At 39.5% G+C, this 27,130-nt stretch overlaps 1 protein-coding gene and 1 long non-coding RNA gene across 3 annotated transcripts in view; one reads left to right on the top strand and one right to left on the bottom strand.

Annotated features, from left to right (window-relative positions):
• The window catches only part of LOC138051700 (tumor protein p63-regulated gene 1-like protein), a 16,070-nt gene extending 1,566 nt beyond the window's left edge, over positions 1–14,504 (top strand). The window contains exons 2-4 of one of the 2 annotated variants that reach the window (XM_068897960.1): positions 4,026–4,114; positions 6,932–7,108; positions 8,716–11,191. In XM_068897960.1, the coding sequence (XP_068754061.1) occupies positions 4,026–4,114; positions 6,932–7,108; positions 8,716–9,073 (624 nt within the window). In that variant the 3' untranslated portion in view covers positions 9,074–11,191. Of the gene's footprint in view, positions 1–4,025; positions 4,115–6,931; positions 7,109–8,715; positions 11,192–12,232 lie in introns of those variants that run through there. The other variant, XM_068897959.1, reaches the window with a different exon arrangement.
• Positions 14,505–17,079: 2,575 nt separating this feature from the next.
• On the bottom strand, positions 17,080–23,019 carry LOC138051702 (uncharacterized). Its single transcript, XR_011132882.1, has 4 exons — positions 23,005–23,019; positions 21,655–21,918; positions 18,648–18,865; positions 17,080–17,503 (listed from the first exon to the last, which is right to left on the bottom strand). It is a non-coding gene; the product is annotated as an uncharacterized lncRNA (long non-coding RNA).
• Between the last annotated feature and the right edge of the window lie 4,111 nt (positions 23,020–27,130).

The raw sequence follows: 27,130 nt of genomic DNA on the forward strand, positions 1-27,130 counted from the left end.
CGTGACAACGCACAATGGATGCTTTCCGCTCACCAAACTCTTCACCCTGATCCTCTTTCGTCTTTCTCTTTGATTGTAAGCCATTTAAGTAGGTCATTGTAGCTCATTGTAGGTCATTGTAGATCACTTTAGGTCATTGTAGCTCATTGTAGGTCATTGTAGATCACTTTAGGTCATTGTAGCTCATTGTAGCTCATTGTAGATCATTGTAGGTCATTGTAGGTGATTCTTCGTTTTAGTAACTGCGGTATCACTCGTTAAATGTTGCTCATCCCTTTGAAGGGGGTTAGTATGCAATTACACATTGACAGGGAGGTTAAAACAAAGGAAACAAAATGCTGTCTTTAAACCTTTTTACCAGTGGCAAGCTTATTGACCCACTCTACCCCTTTCTCTCCTGAGAGTGACGCTGTATGTCGTTACTCTCTCTTACACCAGACATTTTTCTTAACGTTCCGCACTGTTAAAGAAGAAGGTGACCCACAGGAAAACATGATACAGGCCTTCTGATAGGGTGCGATTGAAAAATGCAAATTATGCGATTTTTTCAGGGCAGATTGTGCGATTAGAAAGGCCAATTATGCAATAAATAATGTAAATTATGCGATTTTTTTCTCAGCAATTTTAAGCTTTTTTTATACGGTTTCAGGTTAAGAAAAACACTGCCCTAAAGACATTTTGAACACAAAGGAACAGTAAATATGTATCTCGATCGACATTAGTTGGGATAAATAAAAGTTGAAAAGTTGAAAGGACACAGCTAACATGCCAAATGAATGATCAAGGTGCTCGTCAACCGCGAACTTCCGAAGATGGTCAATCACAATAGGGCCATACCCCCATTTATACGAGAGAAAATAAGCCGCGGCTTCTTCTGGCCGCGGCTTATAGAAGACTCGATTGTTCACCCCGTATAAATGGTACAAAATCTGATCTGCGTTCACGTCTTTTTCAAGCCGCGGCTTATACTGTATTGACCTGGGAATATATATTCGTATAAATAGTTCCTTTTGCATATTTTGTACACCGTGGCCAGAGAAAGCTGCGGCTTATTTTCTCTCGGATAAAAGGCCCTAATATTGCACGATGAGAAAAACATCAGTCCATCGTCCACGTGGAACGTACCTGTGAGGTACTTTCTTGCTCGATTGTGAGCTGTCAGATCAGGCGGAATGTGGGAACTTCCTTCTTCGTCGAAGAAAAAGTGAGCGTTTTCACAACAAACTTATCCATGAGTAAGTTTTTATCAGTTTTCAACGAAAGAAAGTACATTTTGCCGAAAAACTTACAACTTCGCTTATTTTTCACAAATCTCTTCTATAAGAGAAGGCAACTGTGTCATTTCAGTGGTGTGTATATAAGGGCGTGTTTGTGTTGCACCAATAGAAGGAGACTCGCACCAGGTCCCCGACATGAAAAATAAAGCCTTGAACTTCGAATGTTTACGAAATCGAAGGTGACAAAGGTTTTTTAGCCTTTTTCCAAGATAAATCATCTTAAAAATGGCGTATTTATGCAGGAATTTCTAAAAAATGTCTTGATTTATGTTTCATGTTATGAATTTTGTGCGTCCTTTTGTGAATTGTGCGATTTTTCGTGAATTGTGCGATCGGATGCGATTTGAGGTCGATTGTGCGAAATCGCACCATCGCGTAATATCAGAAGGCCTGATGATATCTGCATACATGAAAAGATCACCATTGCTATGGTTACATAATAAGTTGTAGCATAGACCTTTTTACAGATATGGCCGCCATTTTGGTTTCTATTGTCTCAAATAGCTATTATGGGATGCTCAGGGAGCAAATACATATTAATTTGCCCCCTGAGCATCCCATAATGTCTTTCGAAACAACATAAATCAAAATGGCCGCCGTATCTGCAACAAGGTCTATTCTTCTACCGTAGGACTACAAAAATATTAAAGTGCAATGGTTTGGTATTTCATTGTCTTTTATAATAAACAGAAAATCACATGACCACTGGGATATACGAAATTTCTCTTCTCATGTTGAAAAATATTTCATGAGTGAGTGCAGCGAAGAGAAATTTTGTATCTCTATGTGGCCAGGTAATATCCTCTTTATATACAGTGTCTTCTTTTGCTGCAATTTCCCACAATTTATGTAAGTTAGTAACAAGGAAAATGCTCTTTAACCCATTTACCCCTGAAGCATGCTACATGTAGACTGAGTACATCTTGAATACATTCTGTAAGAATATAGTGTCATTGTCCCAAGGAAAAAACTAAAGAAAAAGGAATTGTTGCAATAGCCACTGAAACCTGTAGAGTGACATACATGTAATTGTCTTCCTCCTGCGGAAAATTCATCGAAGTTGTGTTTTTGGCCAGTTGAGCAGAGGACCATTTTTGCATTAGTACAGTACTGAAACACTGGGAGGCGGGGTGGCCTAACAGTTAGCAAGCTGGACTCCGGATCAAGCGGTCCAGGTTCAACTCGTGGCCGGGTCATTGTGTTTTGTCCTTGGGCAAGACACTTAACTCTCACAGTGCCTCTCTTCACCCAGGTGTATAAATGGGTACTGGCAAATTTAATGCTGGGGGTAACCCTGCGATGGATGAGCATCCCATCCAGGGGGGAGCAGAAATACTCCTAGTCGCTTCATGCTACAGTAACCAGAGATAGGCGCCGGCCTAATAGGCCACTAGGGTCGTAGCAGACTTTACCTTGCAGTACTGAAACCCCTAAATTTGGAGAATCCTCTGATTGAGTTTGGGTGGACCATGTTTGTCTCTGAAGTACATGCGCAGCTGCAAATGCAATAATGGCTATTTTGTGTGTGTTGGCTCAAGGCCAGGCTGATTTGAATTAGGTTGATTTCTGGTCACTTTTCTTAACGAGCTTGACATGCCTTACTGTTATGTGCATTAGATAATAAATTATTTGACCAAGATTGCACTTGTGTCTGTTTGAAGGAAGTGGTGCATCTATTCAGATTGAGTCATGAGGGCAGCATACAGTATGTTATGTTAATATAAATCAGTGGTCAATATGTATCGACAGCTGATGAAAAGCGTTTGGCTCCTTAACTCAGAGAAGTCTGCCACTTTGTCCCCTTAAATTGAAGTAATTAAAGATAGATTCTTCCAAACCTACGATTAAAGATTTCATTTTGGCAATGATAGCAGTCGGTTACTCTACTCAAGCGCTTATCTACAGTGCTTATGCAAAATTTTGGGGGACAAACAAAGAGTATTATGGTATTTTCAGAAGTGGCCTATTGAAACCACTGATGAAGATTGAACCCACGAGGGGTGTCCTCACTAATTTAAGGAGGCTCAAACCAGTTTTAACACTTTCAATAAACTGTACCATTTGGAAGGATTGAATCTACCAATTTTTTTCACTTAATGGTAATGTTATGGCGCCATATGAAAGACCAATACTGTAGATGCTGAACAAGGTGCATTTATTAATGTGATGTAACAGGTTACCATGGCAACAAAAGAACCATCTAAAAACAGCCTATATTTTGTCTTAAAACTCATACAATTATCTGAAAAACGAACTCGGTGACCCCATTTTTTATTGCTGGAGAGTGATCAGCACGCTACGATAAAACTTTCTGCAAAGTTTAAAAAAATTCTCTAGAGCAGATTCATAGCCACCTTCACAATTGAAACATTTTAAGGTGGCTCTAATCTGCTCCAGGGAAATTTTTTCAACTTAGCAGAGCTTTTCGTCATAGCCTGCTAATCGCTTTTCAGCAATAAATAATGGGGGTCACTGACTTTGTTTTTGAGATATAAGTGCATAAACACAAAGGATAAGGCTTTTTAGATGGTTCTTTTGTTGCCATGGTAATTTATTACGTCACATTAATATGTAATTATGGTACCATAACACATTGCCATTAAGTCAGAAGCAGTGTTGTAGAGTTAAACTTTCTACTAACACATTCACTCCAAATTGTTGAAACCAGTTTGAGCCACCTTAATAATGTTGTTTTCACACATGTGATTATGAACTGTTAAATTAATGTGATTGCTGATCACTTCACAGGAAGGGGCATTCACTAGTGCTGTTGAGGATTGCAAGATACTCTTGGATGAGAATGATGGAGAGCTCTTGAGTTCTTGGCTGTTGAGCGAGTAAGGCTTGCATTTAATTTAAGTAATAATAATTATTACAGTACATTGTATTTCCTACTCTGTTTCTAAATGTTACATAGATACATGTGCATGTGTCAAATACACAAAGGGTTAAATCCATGCATATATATTCCGGGTAATTCTCTGTGTTTCCAGAAATACATGTACACGTAATTAGATGCACGCCCAGTTTTGACAACCACTCGAAGTGTCCGTTTACGTCTAGCTAAGCAAAGCAGGTGACCTTGAAGCGTGTAATTTGCAGTTCTTTTCCTTGGAACAAGGCTGGGGATTTTACCTGTAGGAGACCAATTTTATGCCCAAAAATGGACAAAAATAAGATCGATGCTTCATGCGCGGGAAAATACACGAGCTACGTTACCCAAATGAGGACCTTTTTTCCTGGGTACTCCGGTTTTCCCCTCTCCTCAAATAGCAACATTTGACTTGATTTGCATCAAGTGTATAGTTTACAGTGTCCCCAATTAGTGCTCCAGCACTAGAACGACTAGACACTTAAGTAAAGTTCCTTTTCTCTGTTGCTGTTTCTCAACAGCATGCCAGGGTATCAAGGACACATATTCGCAACATTTGTGAATGCTGTTCTGGTCGATGTTTATAATTTTCTACGCGTATATCGATATTTTAGTCGCTACTCTTTGAGAACGAAGCATACAACATTTTTGAGCAGCACAGCCTCCTTTGTTCATCGAAGTTTTTCTTTCTCTCACTTCCTGACACTTGCAAAAGTTGGGTCGACTTTTCAAATGACAGGTCGTCACGACCTGATCGGATCGTCACGATCCGTCGAGATATTTGAAGATTTCCCAGACGGTTCGACTTCCGGCAGTAAAGCCTACTTCCTTTTTAAACTTCACGACCCGACATCCGGTGAGTCGGGCAGTCAACAGCAATTGACGACCCGACTCAGTTCATGTATATTGGACATGTGTGCTGTATTTCCAGCAATAAGGTTAGGCTAAAGGTTAGCATTATTTTTAGGTTTAGGTAAATGCAACTGGTTATCCTTGCTTGACGATCAGCATTTGGGGAACACTTCATTGTGACGTTAGTTGTCTGTATTGTGAGACACGAGTGATATTGAAGTTGGCGAGAAGAGCAAGTTGACACTTTGTGACACTTATTGAAATCCACGTGCATCTAATTTCGTGCATTTCTAAGTGGCCACGTGATCTTCAGAACTTTCTGTGTCACTGGGCCAAGCTGTTACACGAAGATTGGTTTAAAGCCTCTGCTACAGGAGCGACAATTTGGCGTCCGCCATGTTGTGAAAACCCATCTGATTGGCTCGATAACCCGTGGACGCGTCACAAATTGTCACAAAAATGTTGCAACGCGGCGTCACTAGTGACGAAGTTCGCGACTTTGTCGCAAAACATTCAACTCATCAATTTCTCGTGATTTTTTTTTCTGTGACTTTTTCAGCTGTCGCCTCACCTGCAGGGTGATTTTTACCGCGCGCTGGCGACGTGAGATTTTTCAAAAAAATCGCATCACCATCACAAGCAAAAAATCGCTCTTGCAGCCGCGGCTTAACCCTTTCACTGCCGAGGGCTCCCCCATTGACGAGTAAAATCGTCTGATGTTAGACAGAGTAAAATCTAGAAGTGTCAATTTGCATTTTTGGCCGTGAAAGGGTTAAGTTCCTACTAGCGACTTAACGATCTACGACGGCGACGTCAACGGATAACGTCATCTCAAAATATAACTTTGCACTATCGTAAGTTTCTCGCGGCCAGGCCTTCTCATTTGCGTCGTACAGTAAATTGTGGGCGAAGAATCCTAAAAAATAAATGGGTACGAACGGTTTCAGAGTAAAAGTAGAGAATTGTAGATTCTCATTTGTGCGCTCGCGTTGTCGTCAAAACATCAAGGTTGCCTCCGATTGACCCTATTCTCGGTTTTCACATGACGTCACGGACGCCATGTTGGAGCCACTAAACAAAGAAACGGCGGCCATGTTGGAACCCCGACCAAATCCTCCGGGAATTGAACTCTATTATTATGCAAAAGTTTTTTTTTGTTTTCGTCGAAAAACATGGCTGTTGATCACGTGAGTGAAAACCAACAATTCCGGAAAAAGAATACGTGCAGTGATTATTTAAAACGGTATGTTTGGCGCCGTTTTGAAGCGACAAGGCTAACAAAGATATGTTCAAAATAGCATTTTAGCAGGTGCTTGACAATTTTCATGTGAATCTCCGTAAAACCGAAGGATTTTAAACTTCTATTCCATGTATTCCCATTCCGGAATACGGTCCATCGAACGCACCCCAAATTTGGTGATTTAACGTCGTCGTTGTCCATAAATTACTGATAAAATGCGTGCTGCACGTGCAGCACAATTACTTTTCCTCTTTTAACTAATGATATTGTTGTTTCGTGGCGTTCTCGTAGACCACCGCGTCGTAGACCGTAAAGTCCCTATTACTGTTAGGGTTACGTATTGTAGAAAATCTCCAGGTTGTCATTGAATAGGCGAGTTTCGAATTGTGCAGCAACAAAAGAACAGGGTCGAGGTTCAGGGGAATAATTTGCATTTTCCTTTGTTCTGAACAATACAAAATGCTAATTATTAACCGGAACCTCGACTCTGTTCTTTTGTTGCTGCACAATTCGAAACTAGCCTATTAAAATGTAAATGTGGGCTAGTACTAACCTGCAATGTTGTTTAACGCATTCCAGGCCTGTTTGTTAAGTATTCAGGGGACGCTTTGTGGCATCGACATTTAGCAAAGGGATTTTTTTTTGGAAGTTCTCAGTTTCTTAAAAGTATGGGTATTGTTTTTCAAACAGGATTGACCACTGGGATCACGAGAAAGAAAGACTTCTGCTTATTACGAAGAAGACCCTTTGTGTTGTCAAGTACAATTTCATTGGTGTGAAAGTTCATGAGATTAAGAAGATACCATTGATACATTGTGACAAGATCCAGATTGGAAGATTTGTTTATCCAAAGAATTCCATGATGATGTGAGTATGTGAAGCATAATTATGTAGTTCTACAGTCATCACCGCCTTTTATGTTAAATTTTGCATGTCATTATGGCAATGGAAAGAGTTTGGTGGCAGAGACCTCGGGAGCACTCCGGATCTTCCTTTGTATGGACAACTGCAATTACGACACGATACGAAAACGTTTTTGGGAGGGAGACGCAATAGACCTTTTTACCGATACGGCGGCCATTTTGATTTCTATTGTTTCGAATAGCTATTATGGGATGCCCAGGAGGCAAATACATGTTAATTTGTCCCCTTAGCATCCCATAATGTCTTTCGAAACAATAGAAATCAAAATGGCCGCCGTATCGGTAAAAAGGTTTATTAACCATTTGCATGTAAACAGAGGACAGATGGGACACAGTCACCTGGAACTTCATGCCCTACTCTTTGCGAATGGTGTGTGGTTTTTTTTTTCGTCCCAGGGGGTTATGAACATTGAAGGGATGTGAGAGGGGACCTACATCTGTACGGCTTATTGTCCCTATCCTGATCCTTACATGTACATGTATCCAAATGGTGTGACTTTGTTATTAAAAGGGAGGCAGTGTGGCCCAGGAGAGTTAGGCCGCTTGCCTTGAGATCCGGAGTTCCCGGGTTCAAGACTCGTTCTGACCACTCGTTGAATTTGTTCTGGGTAGTCCCAGGTTCAACTTCTCGGCCGCACTTGTAAATAGCCAACTGGTCTGCCTCCGGCCAGTTTGGATTCTTAGCTGTTGTTGTTGTGTTCTGTCGTTTCGTTGCTTGTGTTTCAATTTACTGAAAAGCCCCTATGGGGAGTGGTCAATTAAGTATGTATTGTACTGTAGTATTGCATTGTATTCCCCAATGTGTGAGGATAAACCTTTGACTTAAACAGTTGTACTCTGTGGACTCTAAGAACCCACATACTGTTCGCAGTACAGCGCAGTAGAACACCAAGTTCCCATTGTTGTGAATGTTATATTTACTGGGGCGCAGTAACCGGCAACGTTCTAAGCTTGAAGATCCGAAAGAGTGAGATCTAGATTTGGAGGGGCATTTGATGAATTTACAAATGCACATAAAAAATGCAGTTTCAGAAAAATATTAACGACCAATCTTTGAAATGGCATCATTTTTATAACATCTGCCAAACGGGTAAACTACCGGAAAGGACCAATGAAATACCAGGCTGTTAAATGTCATTAGTATTTACATCTGCCAAACCTTCAGTAGAGACTGCTGAACCAACTTCATGTAAACAAATGAAAACGAAAGTAACATTCATATGCTTCAAGCTGAATCGGATACATACATGCTGTAGCCTGTAGCTGGTAAATTGTACGATGACCTCGCAATTGGTTCGCCTTTTCGCAAGAGCGAACCAAGAGCCAGTAAGATGTTTTGGTCATTTGTATGACAGTTTCATTGTAACTTGTAACACGAAGCATCACTGCGCGTTTGTTATGAAATTTAGTACACTACAATATGTGTCCTGAAGCCGTGATAAGACTCGTCTGATTAATGGTAGAAAAAACTAGAAACAGAAAACAAACAAACATTAAATAAAATGCCTGTCATGCAGCAAGTCTAAAAGCACTGCCCTAATGTTTTTGCAGTCCGCGGCATTTTCAAACTGGTTTACGTGTCTACTTTGGCAAAAACGTTAAACCCACATTCCTTCAGAACTGGAATCCGTGGTCACATGCCATCCCATATGTTACACTTTCTTGGCATCGCGGCAATGACATGATTGGTACTTTGCCCCATCACATGCAGCTTGATCCATTTCAAGAAGCACTCATCACGGCCATCACCGATGCCCATAACGCTCTTCAGGAGAACGTGGCACAAGAATCTCTCGAGGTCGTACACAACGAGCCAATCTTGATCCAAGTTTATTGCGGATTCTCTCCAATTCTGCATAACTATACCATCTTTGGATTTAACCGGGATCGGGGAAATTTTGCCTTGTAGAGCTCAAGACGAGCAAGTCCAACCTGGAGTGCGAAGGGCTTAATTGTGCGAGCCATTGTGCATACATGTGTAGAGCTTTCCTAGATTATTCTAATGCACGCACGCGTGAAAAATTCATCTCATAACTGTAATAATGCCGTAACAAGCTTGGAGAGTCCTTGAAGTTGACTCCCACTTCAGCTACCATTGTTTTTTTTGCTTAGGAATTGTTTTACGTCATTTTGCTGCTACATCCTTGCATTGAAAGTCGAACGTAATACACTGTACAACAATATGTGTCATGTGTCTCGAGATTTTTTTCTGGTTTTTTCAACAGCAAGCATCAACGCAAATGATCCTTATCTGAATTCTCTTTATTTTGTGTGGTTGCCCTACTTCTCTTTCTTAAGTTCGCTCTTTGAGAAGATGCGTATTTTCTCGGGGTGCGTACGATTCCTTGGTTTTGTGGAGAATTGGTAGAATTCGAAAGTGATGCATATTAAGGTTTTTTGGTAGTTTTTTTCTGTTTTGTCTTCCTCTGCTTCCATGTTTCAAGAAAAAAGTCATCGACAGACGCGTACGTGTACTGTACATTATATTGCATTAGTATAAATACACAGGTGATTATACAAAATCGCGCGCTCTCATTGGCTCGCTATCTCGGATTATTAGCCGATAATCACCTCGACGGACAAAATGGCTGCCAGTAGTCGTTTTGCCACTGTAAGTGAAGATGATTTCGTGTTGAAATGTTTTTTTTTTTCTCTTTTTTGAAATAATCACCTGTGTATTTATACTAAAACAATTATTCCCCTCGGGGTCAGTGATTATCGGTGAATATTCACCTCGACTTCGTCTCGGTAAATATTCACCGATAATCACTTCGCCTTCGGCGAGTAATTAACAATTATTCCATGAGCGCGCGTTGGATATGAGATGGTAAATAGCCGACGAGGCGCGTAGCGCCGAGTTGGCTATAACCAGTCTCATATCCAACAAGCGCGAATGGAGTAATTGTTTTATTAAATTCCTTTAAACTCCAAAAGTTTAGAAAGTACGAAATACGAGAGAAAAAAGCGAGCAAATCCGAGCGAAATAAAAAAAAATTGATAAGAACCGATGCGATGTCGTGTAACACCTTGCGGTCAGACAGACGCAGGCTCGTCACAAAAACATTTCTTACCTTTTCGCGTACTTCTAAACGTCGGAATTTAACCCAGGTGCCCAGAAAAACTTTTTTTTTGCTTTCATCAGAGAGAAATTTCTCTTTCCGGCGAAAAAACTTTTAGCTTGGCAACACTTAGATCTATCATTTACCATATAAGGTCAAACCAAGGTATATGAGCTGATAACCGAGATTGAGTGAACCAATCAGAGCACGAGAATTGCATTATCCCAGGTTGAGAATTTAATAATTAACAATTATTCCATGAGCGCGCGTTGGATGAGATGGTAAATAGCCAACGAGGCGCGTAGCGCCGAGTTGGCTATAACCAGTCTCATATCCAACAAGCGCGAATGGAATAATTGTTTTATTAAATTTCTTAAACTCCAAAAATTTGGAAGTACGAAATACGAGCGAAAAAAGGGTGCAAATCCGAGCGAAATCGAAAAAACTTGATGAGAACTGATGCGATGTTGTGTAATACCCTGTGGTCAGATAGACGCAGGCTCATCACAAAAACATTTCTTGCCTTCTTGCATTGCGAACTTCTAAACGTCGGAATGGATCCAAACTTTCCGCAAAAAAAGTTTGTTCCCTTTTTGGCTTTATTCAAAGAGAAATCTCGCTTTCCAGCGAAAACATTTTAGTTTAGCAACGCTTAACGCAATCATTTACCATATAAGGTCAAACCAAGGTATATGAGGTGATAACCGGGATTGAGTGAACCAATCAGAGCACGCGAAATGCATTATCCGAGGTTGAGAATTTAATAATTGTTAATTAATAAAATAAGGCCCTTTAAGGATGACGGGAAATGGAGTATTTTCTCGTTTGCCCGTGATATTAAATTGGTGTAGAATGTTGAAGGCTCAAGAGAATTAATTATGAGTGTAAAGAAGGAGCCAGTGCTGTTTGATTAGAGCACTAATCGTTTTCACGAATGATGCAACCAATTAATAAATAAATTTGTGCAATCTTTGAGACTTTTCGATTCAACTGACGGTCTTTCAGCCCAGTTGTTTGTTGATTCTTCTTTTTAGTCACTGGACATTGGCTCCGGCCTGAAGGAGTCGGTGTGAATATGATTTCACCATTTTCCTCTGATCCACGTTTGTTGTGATGTCTTTTCGCTTATGATGATCACGCCAAAGCTGAACCTTCATCCTTGTGAGAGACTTTGTTAAATAGGCATTTTCCAAGTTCATGTCTGCCACTTCTTAAGAGCTTACCTAAGTGCGAAGTTTTTGTAATGGTAATAAGTTCTCTTGTGCATATGAATGAAAACCAACTATCATAACAAAAACTTCGCATGTGGACTCGCGTTGAAGAGGAGCCAAGCATGAACTAGGGCGAGTCAGGGTGGTTTAGTGGTCATCAACCACGCCTCCCACCTCTGTGACCCGGGTTCAACTCTGGCTCGAGTCGTATGTGGGCTGAGTTTCAGTCGATCTCAATCTGACTCCGAGGGTTTTTCTCCGGGTACTCCGGTTTTCCTCCCTCCTCAAAATCGACTCCCGGCATATTCTGGCTGTGGTGCTGTGGTCCGAGGTCATACATGGGTCGTGTTCAGGGGCCGAGCGCCTAGCCGGCAGCACAACTCCTTCGGTCCGACCTCGTTGAGCTGCGCCCTTAGTAATTCAGTCTCCGACCGCGAGAAAGGGCGATTAGCAGGTCAGGTCAGCCTATTCAAAGTCGGTTGGAATAACGGCGTGGAAAAAAGAAATCACAACATATTTCAGAATGAGAAAGAAATGGGTCAAAATAATCTTAGGAAAATTGCGGCGGACAAACTGAAAGATAAGTGGAGGTAAAGCTTTAAGCTTAATCGTCAAGTTCCAGTTATTTTACTTCCGCTTACAACCACGATCTGGCTTCCGCTAGTCGAGTCGTCTTAACAAAGAAGTAGACTCGGCTCAATTTGTGTGTATTGGACAACCTTCGAGTGGGTGTGTACCAGAACTTATTTTCATCTTATCCCAGAATGCTTTTTATTTGGACGTTTTCTTTCGTTGTAGGATAACCGGTTATGCTGAAAACGGACCTCGTTCTCAACAGAGCGGCTTGCGAATTTTCTTCTCCCACCACGAGCCTTCCTTCTTGCAAAGGTGGAATCCATGGTCAAATGAAATACCCTACATCTCATTAACGAGCCACCATCAGAGTCTGCTAATCGACTCGCCAGCCGATAATTTTCGTCATGTAGTATTTAGCAAAGCTCTCATTGACGCAATAACGGCCGCTCGCGAGACTTATCAGAGCAGAGAATTGCCAAACAGTTTTGAAGTGGTGGAAACCGACTTAGAAATTGATGTTTACATTGGGCTTAGCGCTCTCATCTTTAATCAGAGCAAATTAGGCTTCTACAAAGACCGCGGAAACGTTTTCTTTTAGCGTGGTATTTGATATCGCAGGTTCATGTAAGAATAGGTGCTATGGGACAAATCAAAGTTAAATGAAATTAAGGAATTCTCTTTTAGAGATATTTACAGGGAATTATATCGGTTTTATTTATTTTTAGGAAGTTTGCATTTTTTTTTTTGCTCTAAGCGTAAGACCCTATGCCAATCTCCGAACCAGGAAGTCTGCGAATCGTTGATTTTTGGTCCTTCTGTGCAGTCTCGAAAATTTTGAATCAGTAGTTGAGACTCGACGCAAAAATGGACTTTCACTAAGACTACGCAGAGGGAACCCGGTCAGGGGTTAGATGCTAACCAGGAGAATCGCGGGCTCCGGCGACGAGAGTGGAATAGACCTTATTCACGATGGCCGCTGTGTTGGATTTGCTATTATCATGCAAATTAGCTACACATTCTTAGGGGGCAAACAACACAAGTTCGAGCGGTTATAACGAACACCTTAGCCACACAGATGATTTGTTTCAATTTCATTGAATGTTTATCACCTAAGCAGTAAACTACAGTCATTACACAAGTTACTTCGACGTTTTTTAGTGAAAAATGAGCAGATAACGAAGTAGAAAGTCAAAATGTCAAAGGCAATCAAAAGATAAAAAGAAATTATAAAAGGTACTTAATTCTAAATACTAAAATGGACTTTTTGCAATGTTATTTCAATATTTCGTTGAGCCGATTTTCCGCAATTTGTTTTTTTTTTTTCAATGTTTGCCCCCCCAGCATAACGCATGACTAATTTGCATTTACATTGTTGCAGAAAAATTAGAATGTAAATTGGATTTTATCGTGTAACTTTCAAAGAAAGTTGTTTAGTCATGCAGAGTAAATATCGGTAGGCCGGCTTTTACTTGTTGTAAAGAGTGTTTGGGATTGGCTAACCATCATTACGTCTTTATAACTCTTTGATGTTATGGCTTATGATTGGCCATGGCAGGGCTGAATTTTCTGGGTAACCGCCTACCTTCTCTAATATTAAGATTATCCGATGTAAGCGGAATTTTAACAGTTGCATGAGGGTTGTCCAAGACAGTCACATGATTAGGTGCTCGCCGGAGTTAATAAGCGTCACAAAGTGTCCCTTTGCTGTATTCCTTAACTTCAACAACATCAACTTCAACTTCAACATCATCACTCGTGTCTGAAAATAGACCTCTTTCATAATGACGGTCAAATAAAACATTCTTTTGTTTTGATGCTAATGAGCCTTTCTAACCTCGCTACAACGAGCAAATTTTACGAGAAAATTTGTTTCAAAATGAGTAAAGACAAAAGAATGTAAAGGTGGTCGCCGTTTATTGAAAGTGGTCTATACTTCTGCTCGACAAGTGAATACAACAGCGGCATCTACCCTCACCAAAATATAACGCAACCCCTGACACTGTCCTTACTGTAGGAAATAGATAGCAAAATCATCAGCTTAGATTTCACGGGGCACTTCGTGTTACCTATCAAAGTTTGGCTTTCACCTAATAGTGACGTCACCCATTGTTATTAATAGGGAGTTTAAGCACGCGACGTTTTTGAGCCGCGGACGGCAACCGGAAATGAACATTTCGCATGTCAGGACAGTAGTGTATCCCATATTTTTAACCTAATCATCTGTAATGGAGGAAAGATACTTAGCAATATAAAGGTAGTAGTGACAAGACGAGTTAAAAGGGAAAATTGCTCACTTCCGGTTGCCGTCCGTGGTTCAAAAACGTCACGGGCTTTAACTCCCTAATATGCCAACCAGAACCTAATTGGCTGTTGAGACGATGGCTTCTTTTGTTTGAATATCAAAAGAAATGTGATGTCGATGTTTGTCAAATATCATTATTTCTTTACATAAGTGAGTTTTTTAAAGATTAGAATAAAGTGCCCAAACAAGAAAGACAGAAACATGGTGTCTTGTACTTCTACTACTTAGCGGTACTTTGCTTGTTTTTGCTAAGATTGAAATGAAAGCAGATATTTTACCATTACCGTAAATTCTTTCGCACCAACGCCTTCGAAAGAATTCGTCGCAAAAATTTGCGTACATTAGAGGAACACAGGTGGCATCATGGACTAATCACCTCAGGAGGTCAGTCATCACAAGGTGGTTTCGCCTTCTCAAAGATACAGGTATTTTCAAGTATAAGGTTTTCAAGTATAAGATAAGGTATTTTCAAGTTCACGTCTTCACGTCTTATCTTATTTGTAAACACACGACCCCATAAGCTTATAGCTTTAAACATTATCGTGTTTAAATAAAGGTATATCTATCTATCTATCTATCTATCTATCTATCTTCAATGTTCTTGTTTGTTGTTTAATTTATGGGCATGTGACGTAAAGGAGGCGTCACGCTTTCGTGGATTGGCGAAGAGGGTTCTCGACTTGACGCGAGAGTTTTTTTCTCTTTGTACCCCGGTCTTCCTTCCTCATCAAAATCGATTCCCGGCTCACAGCAGCTCTACTCCCAGCGCCTTATACATATGCTTTAGGCCCATCGATGATAACGATGACTACGACAGTGCTGCTGCTGCTGCTGATAATGGTGATGAGCAGGGCCTGTTTAGTTCAGGAAAGTGTATGCTGTTTCAACACGCCCTTATACAAGCTTTCAACATTTTTTACGCTTTCAACATTGTTGGACGACCTGTTGGTTCAACAACGTGATGAATGAATGCATGTTGAAGCTGATGTTGAAACCGTTTAAACGAGCTTTGAGGAGGCTCAAAACAGTTTTTGCACTTTCAATAAATTGTACAATTTGATAGGATTGAATCTACCCAACTGTTTCACTTAATGGTATGATACCATATGAAACACCAGTAAGTGCTCAACAAGACGCACTCATTAATGTGACATAATAGGTTACCATGGCAACAAAATGAATATTTAAGAACGCCCTATATTTTTTGTTTAAGCGCTTTTATCTCAAAAACGAACTCGGTGACTCCCATTTTTTTATATCTGGAGAGTGATAAGCACACTAAAGATAAATCTTTCTAAAAAGTTAAAAAAAATTCTCTGGAGCAGATTCATAGCAACCTTCCCAATTGGAAAGTTAAGGTGGCTCTGAATCCGCTCCAAATACTTTTTTTTAGCCTTTGCAGAGAGTTTCATCTTAGCCTGCTTATCGTTTAGCAGCAATAAAGAATGGGGGGTCTCCTATTTGGTTTTTGAGACATAGGCACTTAAACAGGAAATATGGGTTTTTTTTTTTGCACTGTTAAATTATTAAGTCACATTGATATCTGCATCTTGTTAAGCAATTATTGGGGTTTCAAATGGTACCATAACATGGGCGTTAAGTGGAAAAGTGTTGTTTAGTTAATCCTTCTCTAATGAGGCATCCCTTCCAAATTGTCGAAACCGGTTAGGGCGCTTTCTGTTTGACCGGCCAGACCGGGCATTTGGAAGGACTGACTCTCCAACGCCTTCAAATTAGCACACGCTCGAGGATGATGTATACTCCTTGAGAAGAATGCGAGGGATTATCATGCAAGTGTTCTTTCAAATAGACCTTTTTGCAGATACGGCGGCCATTTTGATTTCTATGGGATGCTCAGGGGGCAAATTAATATGTACTTTTTCCAGTGAAAGCGTCTGTATCAGATTGTGGTTGCTCTATTGTTCTGAAACCAAGAGCGTTTGTTCTGGAACAATAGGGAAACCACGACACGTCACAATTATTCAAGATGGCGGCCCCCCGGAAATTTATACAGGAATGGCTCCGAGCCGTTGTGAAGTTAGCCGCTGACCAAACAAGCGTTTTTGAAAATCATTTTTCTCGAAAATAAACGCGTTCATTGGAAAACTTTTGAACAATTTTAATCGTAAATATTATGTTTTGTGGTTTAAAGGTATTTTTGTTCTTTTAGTGGAGGTTCCCCTTTAATAACGAGCCAGTTATTAGCTATCAAACTGACAAATTCTTGGCTGGAAAAGGCTTTACTTTCTTTGTAAAGTTTCGATTTTTCGAAGCATCATTGCCCAGAGATTATCTCGTATGTAGGGTTCAAGATTCCGAGATATATTATGCAATTAACTTTAATTATCCAGTACTTTATTCTCGGCAGACTGATTAGTTAACAACTATTCACCGAAGCGGTGGATATTTACCGAGCGGTGAGGTAAATATCCAACGCGAGCCACCGACACTGAGGTGAATAGTTGTTTTAGTATATACTAAAACAGTGAGATAATATACAACACAAGAAATAAATTGGGATGTTTTCTTCACTTGTCACGGATGCAAATCGGGACGCCATTTTTTCCCGAGTTGCTCGGAGGTAAATAGCACAGGATATTCGGAGTTTGACGAGCCAATCAGCGCCCGCGTTCAACGCTATCCAGTGTTTTAGTATACTAAAAAACGATAGCCTCGTGCTAATGACGAAAATAATGTAAACAAAGATATCCCACTGAGGTTAGTTGTACGTAAATGGTGTGTTCCCATGCAAGGGTTCATCAATCGCTTTGTTATGTAAACCAAATGAAGAATTTAATTGCACTTTTTATAATATTTTCGAACATCGTTGGCATACTTTTATTTTTCACGATACTGTTGCACAAATTGGGCAACGGAAACAAAAACAGCAAGCAGACTAATTTGTCACAGCAAAATAAATTATTTCATAATATTTATAACATAATTAAGTTGTTAGAATAGTTGTTCCCTCTGATTGACGGCTTGGTTGCCATAACTACTATCACTACCACGTTAGTGATAAGTGTAGTTGTATTATAGCTTTTTGCGGTCTGTGTGTTCTTTGCGGATTAGAGTCTTGTTTCGCCTCTTGATAAGTACAGCTCGTTATTTCCACGTCTTGCGTTGTTAAAATCTTCCAATGTTTGGAGTGGTAGTTGAATTTGGTTTCGTTTACCACCCTTGCCTTGTTTCTGAATTAAAGGAAAAAACGGGGATTAGTTCGATTTCTTCACCTAACCATCCTTAACTTATATCTTTACAGAAGTGCTTTCTATTTTTTTGGGGTATGAAACACCCGTTCTTCCTACCATCCTATTACTGCATTTGATTCTCTTTGAACTTCTTACTGCCCTTCTTTGCTACCTTTCTCCGGCCTACGTACCTCCTCCCGTTTCGTTTCTTATTCCTGCTTGCAAGCTGCTTTACATGACTAACGTTTGGCACCAAGATCTTATCATGGGCACGTCATCAAAGATGGTACTAACAACATGATTACGTTAAATTTGTGGCAAGCATAACGAAGCTAAAAATCAAATGATTTTCTCTCGATACCGTCAACCTGCCTGAACACATCCTCAGAGTATCTTGGTTTGCATCCAAGTGATTAGACGTCCATGTTGGGGTACAAAACAAAAGAAAATGGCCCCATGAGTTTTTTCTGTAATAATAGAGTCAAATTTAATGCATTGTTCTGTACACCAACATGGCCGCTGTGACGTCAGATGAAAACCATCAATACGCTACAGAGTTTACCAGAACGTAACTGAAAAATGGTTCGATCACCATCCAGAGACAGTCACAGAAAAAGAGGAAGCAAAGATACCTCGGAAATGCGCATTCGCAAAGAAAATCAAAATGGAATAATAGGCAGCGAACGTGATTTAAGAGCATAAAAGTAGGAGTCAAATCATTGACATTGCACTCGCCATAATTAAAAAAGGGACTCGATAAGTATACCGGGAAAAATCAATATCTTCAATTAAGCTTCAGAATATTTGTTTGAGAATATTTGTCTGAGAACGTCTCGTATTCTGTGGAAAAAATTTCAAATGAGTGAACTCATTCGTACCCAAGGTTTGGTTCCGGTGTCAAAGAGAACAAAAGAATATGACGTCACGGCGGCCAATGTTGGTGTTCCTAGCTAAACAATGGAACGGCGGCTATGGTGGTGTTCCTAACCAATCCTCCGGGAACTAATTGAGCTCTATTATCATGCAAACGTTTATAATACTCTACTTATACTCAATTAAGGAGTCAAGAATTATAACGAGGAGATTTCTCGTGTTGTGAGCGCAACTGATATAAAAGCAAAAGGAAGAGTAGTTTTGTACTTACGTATGGCCGGCATATTAGAGACATTCCGCATATCCGTTTGTGCTGTCTTGATGGTCCTGTCTTCATCTCCCTTAGGTCGTCCAGCGACACTTTGTCATCCGACTCAACAAAAACAGGTAAAGCTTGTAAACAGCTAAACAACAGCGATATCAGCACCATCGCGAACACAAACACGGTTGAGAGCTGCATTCTGACGTTCGATTCCCTTGTTCTCGTTCCTATGTCCACAAGATACCATGAAATACACACAATGTTCTTCCTACAACTGACGGCTATGTAAAAATTCTTTGTAACAAAAAGTCATGTTGGTGAAGGTGTCGGGCTGTATACCCAACAATACCCCAGTTGTGATCGACAATGTGTTGTTTATTATTTTAAATGTGATCTGTGCGGTGCAGATTATGTTGGGTATACAGCCCGACACCTTCACCAACGCATTGCTAAACACAAAAAATCGGCAATTGGTTGACGTTTTTTGCTAGCTCACGGTAGTGAAAATCTTTTGAAAGAATACGAATTTTAAGCAAATTTGACTGCTTAGTCTACGACATGCTCCTCACTAAGGTGGCTCGAACCAGTTTCAACGATTCCAAGTGACGCTCTCATTACAATGATCGGCACCACAATATTGTATCATTTATTAGCAACATTGTGGTACCAAATGAAACACGAATTATTGCTGAACAAGATTCACTCATTACTGTGACGTAATATTTCACCGTGGCAATGGGCAAACCATGTGAAGACACCCTTTATTTTGTCTTTAGCTGCTTATATCTCACAAACGAACTTGGTGACCCCCATTTTTTATTTCTGAAAAGTAATTAAAAGGGCAAGACAAAATTTTCTGCAAAGTTTAAAAAAAATCTGTCTAGCGGATTCAGAGTCACCTTATTTCTATGATTTTTTTAAGGTGGCTCTGAATCCATTGGACGTAATTTTTTTAAACGTGTGGCGAAAGTTTTATCGTGGCCTTCTAATCACTTTTCAGCTATTAAAAAGGGGTGTCAATGAGTTCTTTTTTGAGATATGAGTAACTAACTCCAAAATATAGGGTGTTTTTGCTGGGCTTTCCCATTGTCAAAATAACACATTACATCACAATAATCATCACATATTGTTTGGAAATAGTCGGTGTTTCATATGGTAACGTAACATTGCTGTTACATGGTACAGTGTTGTAGTGTCATTCGATCTAAAGAGAGTGTCTTCTAAGTGTTAAAACTCTTTCGAGCCTCCTTAAGAGTGTCAAGCGTAATTTGAACATCCAGACGGACTCCATACGTGCCAAACTTTTTGTTAAATTTTTCCTTTCTTTCACTATACATGCTTCTTATCTAGTATTGTTTTTTTTAGTATTTATAGCGATTGCAATTTTCAAATTACTTTGACTTGATAATAACGGTTACCTAACGTCGAAGCGTCGTCGTTTCTTAACAAAGTTTTTAACAAAGTTTTTTTGTATTTTTTAGTATGTTTAGATATGTTTTACCGCTGTTTTTTGTTTTTTTTATAATAGGAACTTAAAGGAAAGGAACTTTATTTAAGCGTCAAGTCGTTCTAGCCCTGGAGCACTATTTGGGGACACAGTAAACTGAAATTAACAATGAACGCAAATCAAGTCAAGTTCAGGAGAGGGGAAACCAGAGTTCTGGAGAAAATCCACCCGGTGCAGATTAGAGAACCAACAAACTCACCTATGACGCTGAGTCTGGAAATCGAACCCGGGCCACATTGGTGGGAGGCGAGTGCTCTCACCACTGCATTGACCATCCCTGCACCCCTATAATTAAATGCTTTTTTTAGCTCCAAGAAAATGAAAACAGAAAATGGGAACAGTTTGACAACCTGTGTAAGCTGCTCCGCGAAGGGTCCATCCGCTCAGAGAACCAATCAGAATTTTCAGTTTCCCTATGTAATAAATCTCTTAAATTACTTCACAAGTGCAAAAGAAGAGGCTGGCACTTACAGTCGAAAGGGTCGCCAAATATATGGGCGAAATAGTAATTGTAAAATGTACCGGGTATTGGATACTCATATATTTTAGAGAAGTTGCTAAGACAAACAGCTTGCTTTTACAAAATTATCGTCTCAAGACTAAGGATAGAGACACCAATTGTTATTTATGTACCGGCATTCAGAGCTCTCTTCGCTGCCGAAACCAACGCTTCTGTTGCATTAGTTTGTGCATCTTAATAATAAAAAGAATGTTTGTAAAGTAAAATCCTCCTTATTTCGGGATCTATAGAAATATTAGGACTATTATATGTCAGTACAAGATATCTTAGCTTTGAAATAGGAGAAATTGCAATCTTTGTACCTATTTTCGATATGGTAGTTTCTTTCAAAATGGACCCTTGTCCAAGAAAACGCGTGTAGAAATTTTATACAATTTGAGCATACAGTGTTCTTTACTTGCTGGTCATTATACATATTTTTTATTGGTTTCATGTTATTTCCTTGTGCAACAAATAAACAAAAGTAACGAAAATTGAATTTCAACTTTTAAGCCTAGCCTTCTTGGAACAAAGTCAATCATATATTTGCACTTTGACCTTTTTTTCAAGTATTCTCAGCCTTATTTTTTCATCATAGATAGGAAAAGAAGCCATGGACCTAAAACAGATGGCGCGAAACAACGCACGTTGCCGCCGGATTCTTGCGGATATATCGGGCAACACTTGCAGTTCTCATTAAGGTCCTCCTTTGAACAGAAAACTGTATATCCATAGTTTTTAAATTGATTTCATAACAAAGCGAATCCATCCATGCCGAATTTCCGTCATGGCCACTGAACGCTATCCGTTTTCTTTGTTAACTTAGTAACAAGTATAGGCAAGTGCTAAGTAAATAGAGAGTAGGGTATGAAATAGGCGAAACCAAAGAAAGATAGGAAGAGAGGAAATTTATGAAAACTATTTCTATTAGTTTTAGTCAGTGATATCTTCTCAGTCTGTCGTCATGGTCTTTCAGCAGAATAAAGTGGTTTTGTGATCCTCATACATACCGGGTGTCGGGTTTTCGTTCTTGATTCCCTGACGAGATTTGTGTACTTAAGTCCACTGTGCTTGCTTGTATGTTGTATATAACTGCCAATTCAGGCTTCAATATATTAAAAAAGCTTCAATATGGTCCTCCCCTTCAATTTCCGCTGGTAACGTTAATTTAACTACTTGCCTTAAAAGAGTCTTTGTTTTCTCGTTTCCCTTAGGTGTCGCTGTATTTAGTTTCTGTGACAGTTCTTCCCGCGATAACGTTTTTATTGTCTATCCTGGTAATAAGCGATGAAAACATTATGGGCTGTAAGTGTTATGAGATGGTATTACTCGATGCTTTATTGACTTAGAAAGACAAACCACGCGACAGTCACTCCATTTAAAGCACAAACACGTCAGAAATTTACTTCCTTGGTGGACTAAAATTTGGTGGCTTCGCAACGGAAACGTTGAAAGCGATCCTCCGAAGCTTTGGGATGCACTTGTTTTGTAACGACAAAACAACCATTGGGAATTATATATGTCTATATATATCTTGGCCCATTTTAGTTTATTTCTACTGGCAAAGACAAATGATGCCATGTTATATATTTCGATCATTGCGTGGGAAACACGAAATGTTGTCTCGTTTTAATTGAAATTAGATGTACACTCTTTTACTAAGGACGTCGTGTGCGCATTCAGTATTTACATTGCTGGAAGGCACTAGAACGGTTATTTTCATTCAGTTTCTTGCACCATTGTCTTCGGATTACAGAAGTCAGTGTTTAGTTCTAGTTTGTGCCAAGAATAACGAAATATGAAAATTTTTAACGTTTGTAACGTTTTGATAACGTTTGTAACGTTTTGATATAAAATCATTTCCATTTTGTTTTGTGTGTAAGTAGCTGCGTCTTGGAAAGGAAAGGAAAGGAAAGCAAACAATTTGTGAAAAGCGTTACAAGTATTGATTTTCCTCCCCTTTTATGCGGTTTTAAGAAAAAATGAAACGCATTTAATGGAGCTGAGCAAGCCTTTTCCCGTTCACTTCCTTATTAGTTCTAAGAAGTGTTTTAAACTTATTGTCATTCCTCATCTTCTAAGAATAACTTTCTCTTTCCAAATGTTTAGTTCTTCATTGAAGGCCAGTCATCCGAAGGAGGTTACCTTTCTTAAATAAAGCTGACCGCTATAACTCGCAGGATTAACTAATATCATATGCTAAGGCACTGATAGGCTTCTCCTATCATTCTTGACTCAAATGTTGAAAAAATCAGATGTTGATAAGATGTACTTTTTTACAATCCAATTATTCAGTACTTGTATTATTTTATACTGAAATTTTGTTTCAAAGGATTAACGTAGAATTTAACTGTTAATACCTCCTTGTTCCTCAGTCTCTCGTGTTTCCTAAAATCAAACCATTTTGGAACCGAACTTATGCATGTTTAGATATTGTTCACCAGTGGTAGCATTTATAAAGGGCTCTGCTGTATTATCCAGTTTAATTTAATGGCTGAAATGAAGTTCGTTCCTTTTTTCGGTAAACATAGCTCTTTGTGAAACATCCATCTTCTTTTTCAAAAGAACACTTCGCTGTCTTAATTAAGGCCTTTTACAAACTCTAGAAATGAAGGCATTTATGCTTAAAAATGTCTTCATTCGTGAGATATGTAAGAACTTGTTCTGGCATCCTACAATTGGCTGAAAGGTAACGTTTGGGGACTTTGTAGATAGAGGGAATTAGAATGAAATTCACTTAACCATTTCAGTATACAGCATGTTCTTCACACTTTGAAATCAAACCTTTTAATTAAATCTCTCAGTTTCGCCGGAGTTCACGGCTTCTCGGTTTCGCAAATTGCATGTTACTTTCTTGACACCAAATTGACGTATTGTTATTTTGTGAGGAAATAGAAATTAAATGTTATGGCGTGCATCTAGTTGTTGGACCCACTCAGTGCCATTTGTGTTTTAAGCAAATAGGTTGGACAATCAATAATGTCCCGTTGAAAGCTGGTATTGTCAAAAACGATCAATTTATTGCTGAATAATATATAAGGTTCCGGTGCTGTTAGAACGCAGAAGAAAGTGATTTTTAACTTGGGAAGTGCCTTTCACTAATAGGAATTGTCAAACAGCGTCTATAATTTTGCCTTTTGTAATGTTTTTTTTTTTTGGACAAAAGCTTCGATTAGCGCCAAGATGTTACGAGTTAAACATTTTCTTCTATCATAAATGTGTTTGGTTCAAACCAGTGGGAAAGGCAAAACGATAAGGTCCACCTTTTACTTGGACTTCGAAAGCCTGCCAACGAGTCCAGCGACATTTCACGATACGGCCTGAAAATGCTGTCAATAAGGGAGATATTTCTAGAAGCAGAGGCGATATTGTTTACCGAGCCTTTCGTCATTGACACTTTCATATTACCCACTACACGGTGGAATAAGTCTGAAAAATTGGGTTGCCCTTCTTTCAAAGGAATATTTTGATCATGACCATTACCTGGGCAAAACTGCACACCAAAAAGCCAAAAAAAGTCCCTTACGAAATTTTGAGTGCAATCTGCATCGTGAGGAGATCTTAGAGTCCACTGATCCCAAACGTCATTATAGGATAGTAAAAATAACCAACTATATAAGAATTAGCAATGCCATCATTTGATGTGTTATGAAGTCGTTGCACGTACAATTTGACTCAACCGAGAAATATTTTGGGAGACTTCACTGATGCGGGCTGAAGTCTTTTATTAGTGTGCCACTTATGCTCTGGTTTGGTCTTTTTGTGGCTCTATATTTCAAAGCCAGTTCAGCTAATGGTGTACACTCATAACCATAATTTGAAAATAAAAATAAAAAAGAAAACTGGTTAAATAAAGTTAACCTAGATAAAATGGTAAACCATAACGCACACAGGCGTGTTCTACTGTTAAACTTTTTCTGTGACGATCGATTTCTGTTAGTTAGAAGTTTATGGAATAAACATGCATTTATTCGCTCCAATTAAGTATTCACTTGAATCTCCTTTCCGATTTTTGCGGCATTTTTAGCCGAATTAAGAATATTAAAATCCAGGGAAATGATGAACCTAGCCATGGTTTTTAAGATTACGGCTTGCAAAGACTTGCAATGCCACTGATAAACCCATGAAACTGGAAGCAAGACTTAACGAATATGGTACTATCAACCTGCATACGTTTACGCTTTTGATACGTATTTTTCGATGAAATTTCCCACCCACAGTTGAGTACGTTGAGTGACAAGGAAATGTTTATTTCCATGGTAACATATGGTTAAGTACGTTACCGGACGTTAGACATTAAAATAATTGAATTGTCTGTCTCTTTTCGTTCTCTCTATAGATGATGCCATCACGTAGTCAAGTTGAAATTAAGAAGTAATTTATCGAGAGAGAAATTTTTAAGGACATTTATTTATTGCTTGGTAAGAACCTCTCGAAGGAAATAAAGTCTCCCAGATCTTCAAGTCTCCAGTTGAGGATGGAAGAAAATAGTTAAACACATTATACGAAAATCCTAAAGAAGCATGTTGTAATGTAAGTTAGGGATTGGCGAAATAAACGGATTCCTGTCTGGTGATCAATATTTTCCAAAAAAAACCCCAAAAGATCATGCATTTTCCAACAACCTTCCGTTTATCTCTCTCATTGGTAACATTTCCTGAAACTATCCCGGCCATAGAGGTGCTTCGCCTTTTTTCAATGTCCCCGATCGAGTCATGGTTATATTTTATTGATATTCTGTTCGGAAGAGTGCCACTGAGTGAAAAGAAAGACTTGCTTTTTCATTTTGATTTCGAAATCATGTTGCCCACACAAAGACGACTTGAGAAAAGGAGGAACGAAGAGAAGTCTGTAAGGTAGTTTTATCGGAATTTTATTACATTAGCTTCTGAATTATGGGAGGAAGGCATTCAGGACTAAATGACACCACGTGATAAATCGATTAAAAAATAAGAACAAGGGTTTTTAATTCCCTTTGTAGCTGAAAGTGAGACCTGATCACGTGGCCACCCTTGACAAACGTCTCCCCACTAAGGGTGAATTCACTTTTTTGTTTCTATTTTTCTTGAAGACACGAAAAGAGACGTTCAAAACTTGGAATGAAAAGTCTTAGCGGAAGAAAGCGAAAACGTTGTGAGGCATTTTAGGCAGCAAACTTTATTAAGGGTGCGTTCGATTGACCGTATTCCGGAATAGGAATACATGGAATATAAGTTAGAAATCCTTCGTTTTTACGGAGATTCACATTAAAATTGTCAAACATCTGTTAAAATGCTATTCAAACATATTTTTATTATCTTTGCTTCTTCCAAACGCGCAAAACATTCCGTTTTAATCATCACTTCGCGTATTCCAATTCCGGAATAGGATCAATCGCACGCGCCCTAATATAAGTTTGTAAGGAAGACGTTGACAATACAAAAGCTCGAGAGATTACATGAATAAAATACTGCCGAGTAGCCAAGACGTCATAGAGATTAAACAAGAAGACGCACTATAAAAGGGGTCGCTTCACGCTCAGCCTTTGTTCGAATTCATTCAAGCACAACTGATTAATTGTCCAACATGGTGATCAGCAAACAGCAACACGAAGACGGAAGACCTAAAAGATATTTCTAGCGCGTGAAAAAGAGGCTGGGGATTTATAAAAAGAACGACAGATAACATTTTATGACATATTACGGACACATTGCCATAAGGGACTTTTTTATTGCGCAAAATATCACAGGGATCGATTGCGCCCACGGTTGATTTATAAACCATTATGTAGCATGTGCCTACGGCACCACGCCTTTCATAGTGCATAGCGAGGCTGAGGCACCCTTCCTGCCTCTGCCAACGGAGACCAATACTGGACAGGAAATCCTCGAGGCCAAGTTTCAACTTCATGCTGTCTCCACCACGCGATTGTAGAATCGTGATTCCTCTGTCATCAACCAACTCTCTTGGCTGCGACAAACCCTCCATGCCTGTGATTAACGATGCGCTTCCCTGCATTCATCCCATCACTGAATTTCTTAACGGGTCCTTGTTTCCATCCGTTTCAGTTCCCACAGCCTAGAAAGTATCAGCAGTCATCCTGCTATTGAAGGGAAATCACATGATTGCAGATAATTATCGCCCGGAATCGTCACTCTCTCTTTCATCAAAAGTCTGTGAACGAGTCGCTTTGAATCCATTGTCTACGTACACGACCTGGGAAAGAACGTCGCACTGAACATCGAAGTGGCAAAAAAAAAACATCATGTTAATAAGACTTTAAATATCATGATCAGGTACTGGAGGCGGTGAATGCCAAGACATTGACGCTCTTAGTGCTATCAGTTTTCCCAAGGCTTTTAATGACATCGGGGAAACAGCAGACACCGGTTGTCGGTGATACCGCTCTAGACTGGTTTAAGAGCCATCTATATCAGGACGACGGCAATATTTCAGCCTCGAGCTTAGGTGTGTCATCTCCCATGTAGTTGCAGAGGGCTCTGTATT

This window comes from Montipora capricornis, chromosome 6 (genome assembly GCF_036669925.1).
Source record: "Montipora capricornis isolate CH-2021 chromosome 6, ASM3666992v2, whole genome shotgun sequence".
NCBI lineage: Eukaryota > Metazoa > Cnidaria > Anthozoa > Scleractinia > Acroporidae > Montipora > Montipora capricornis.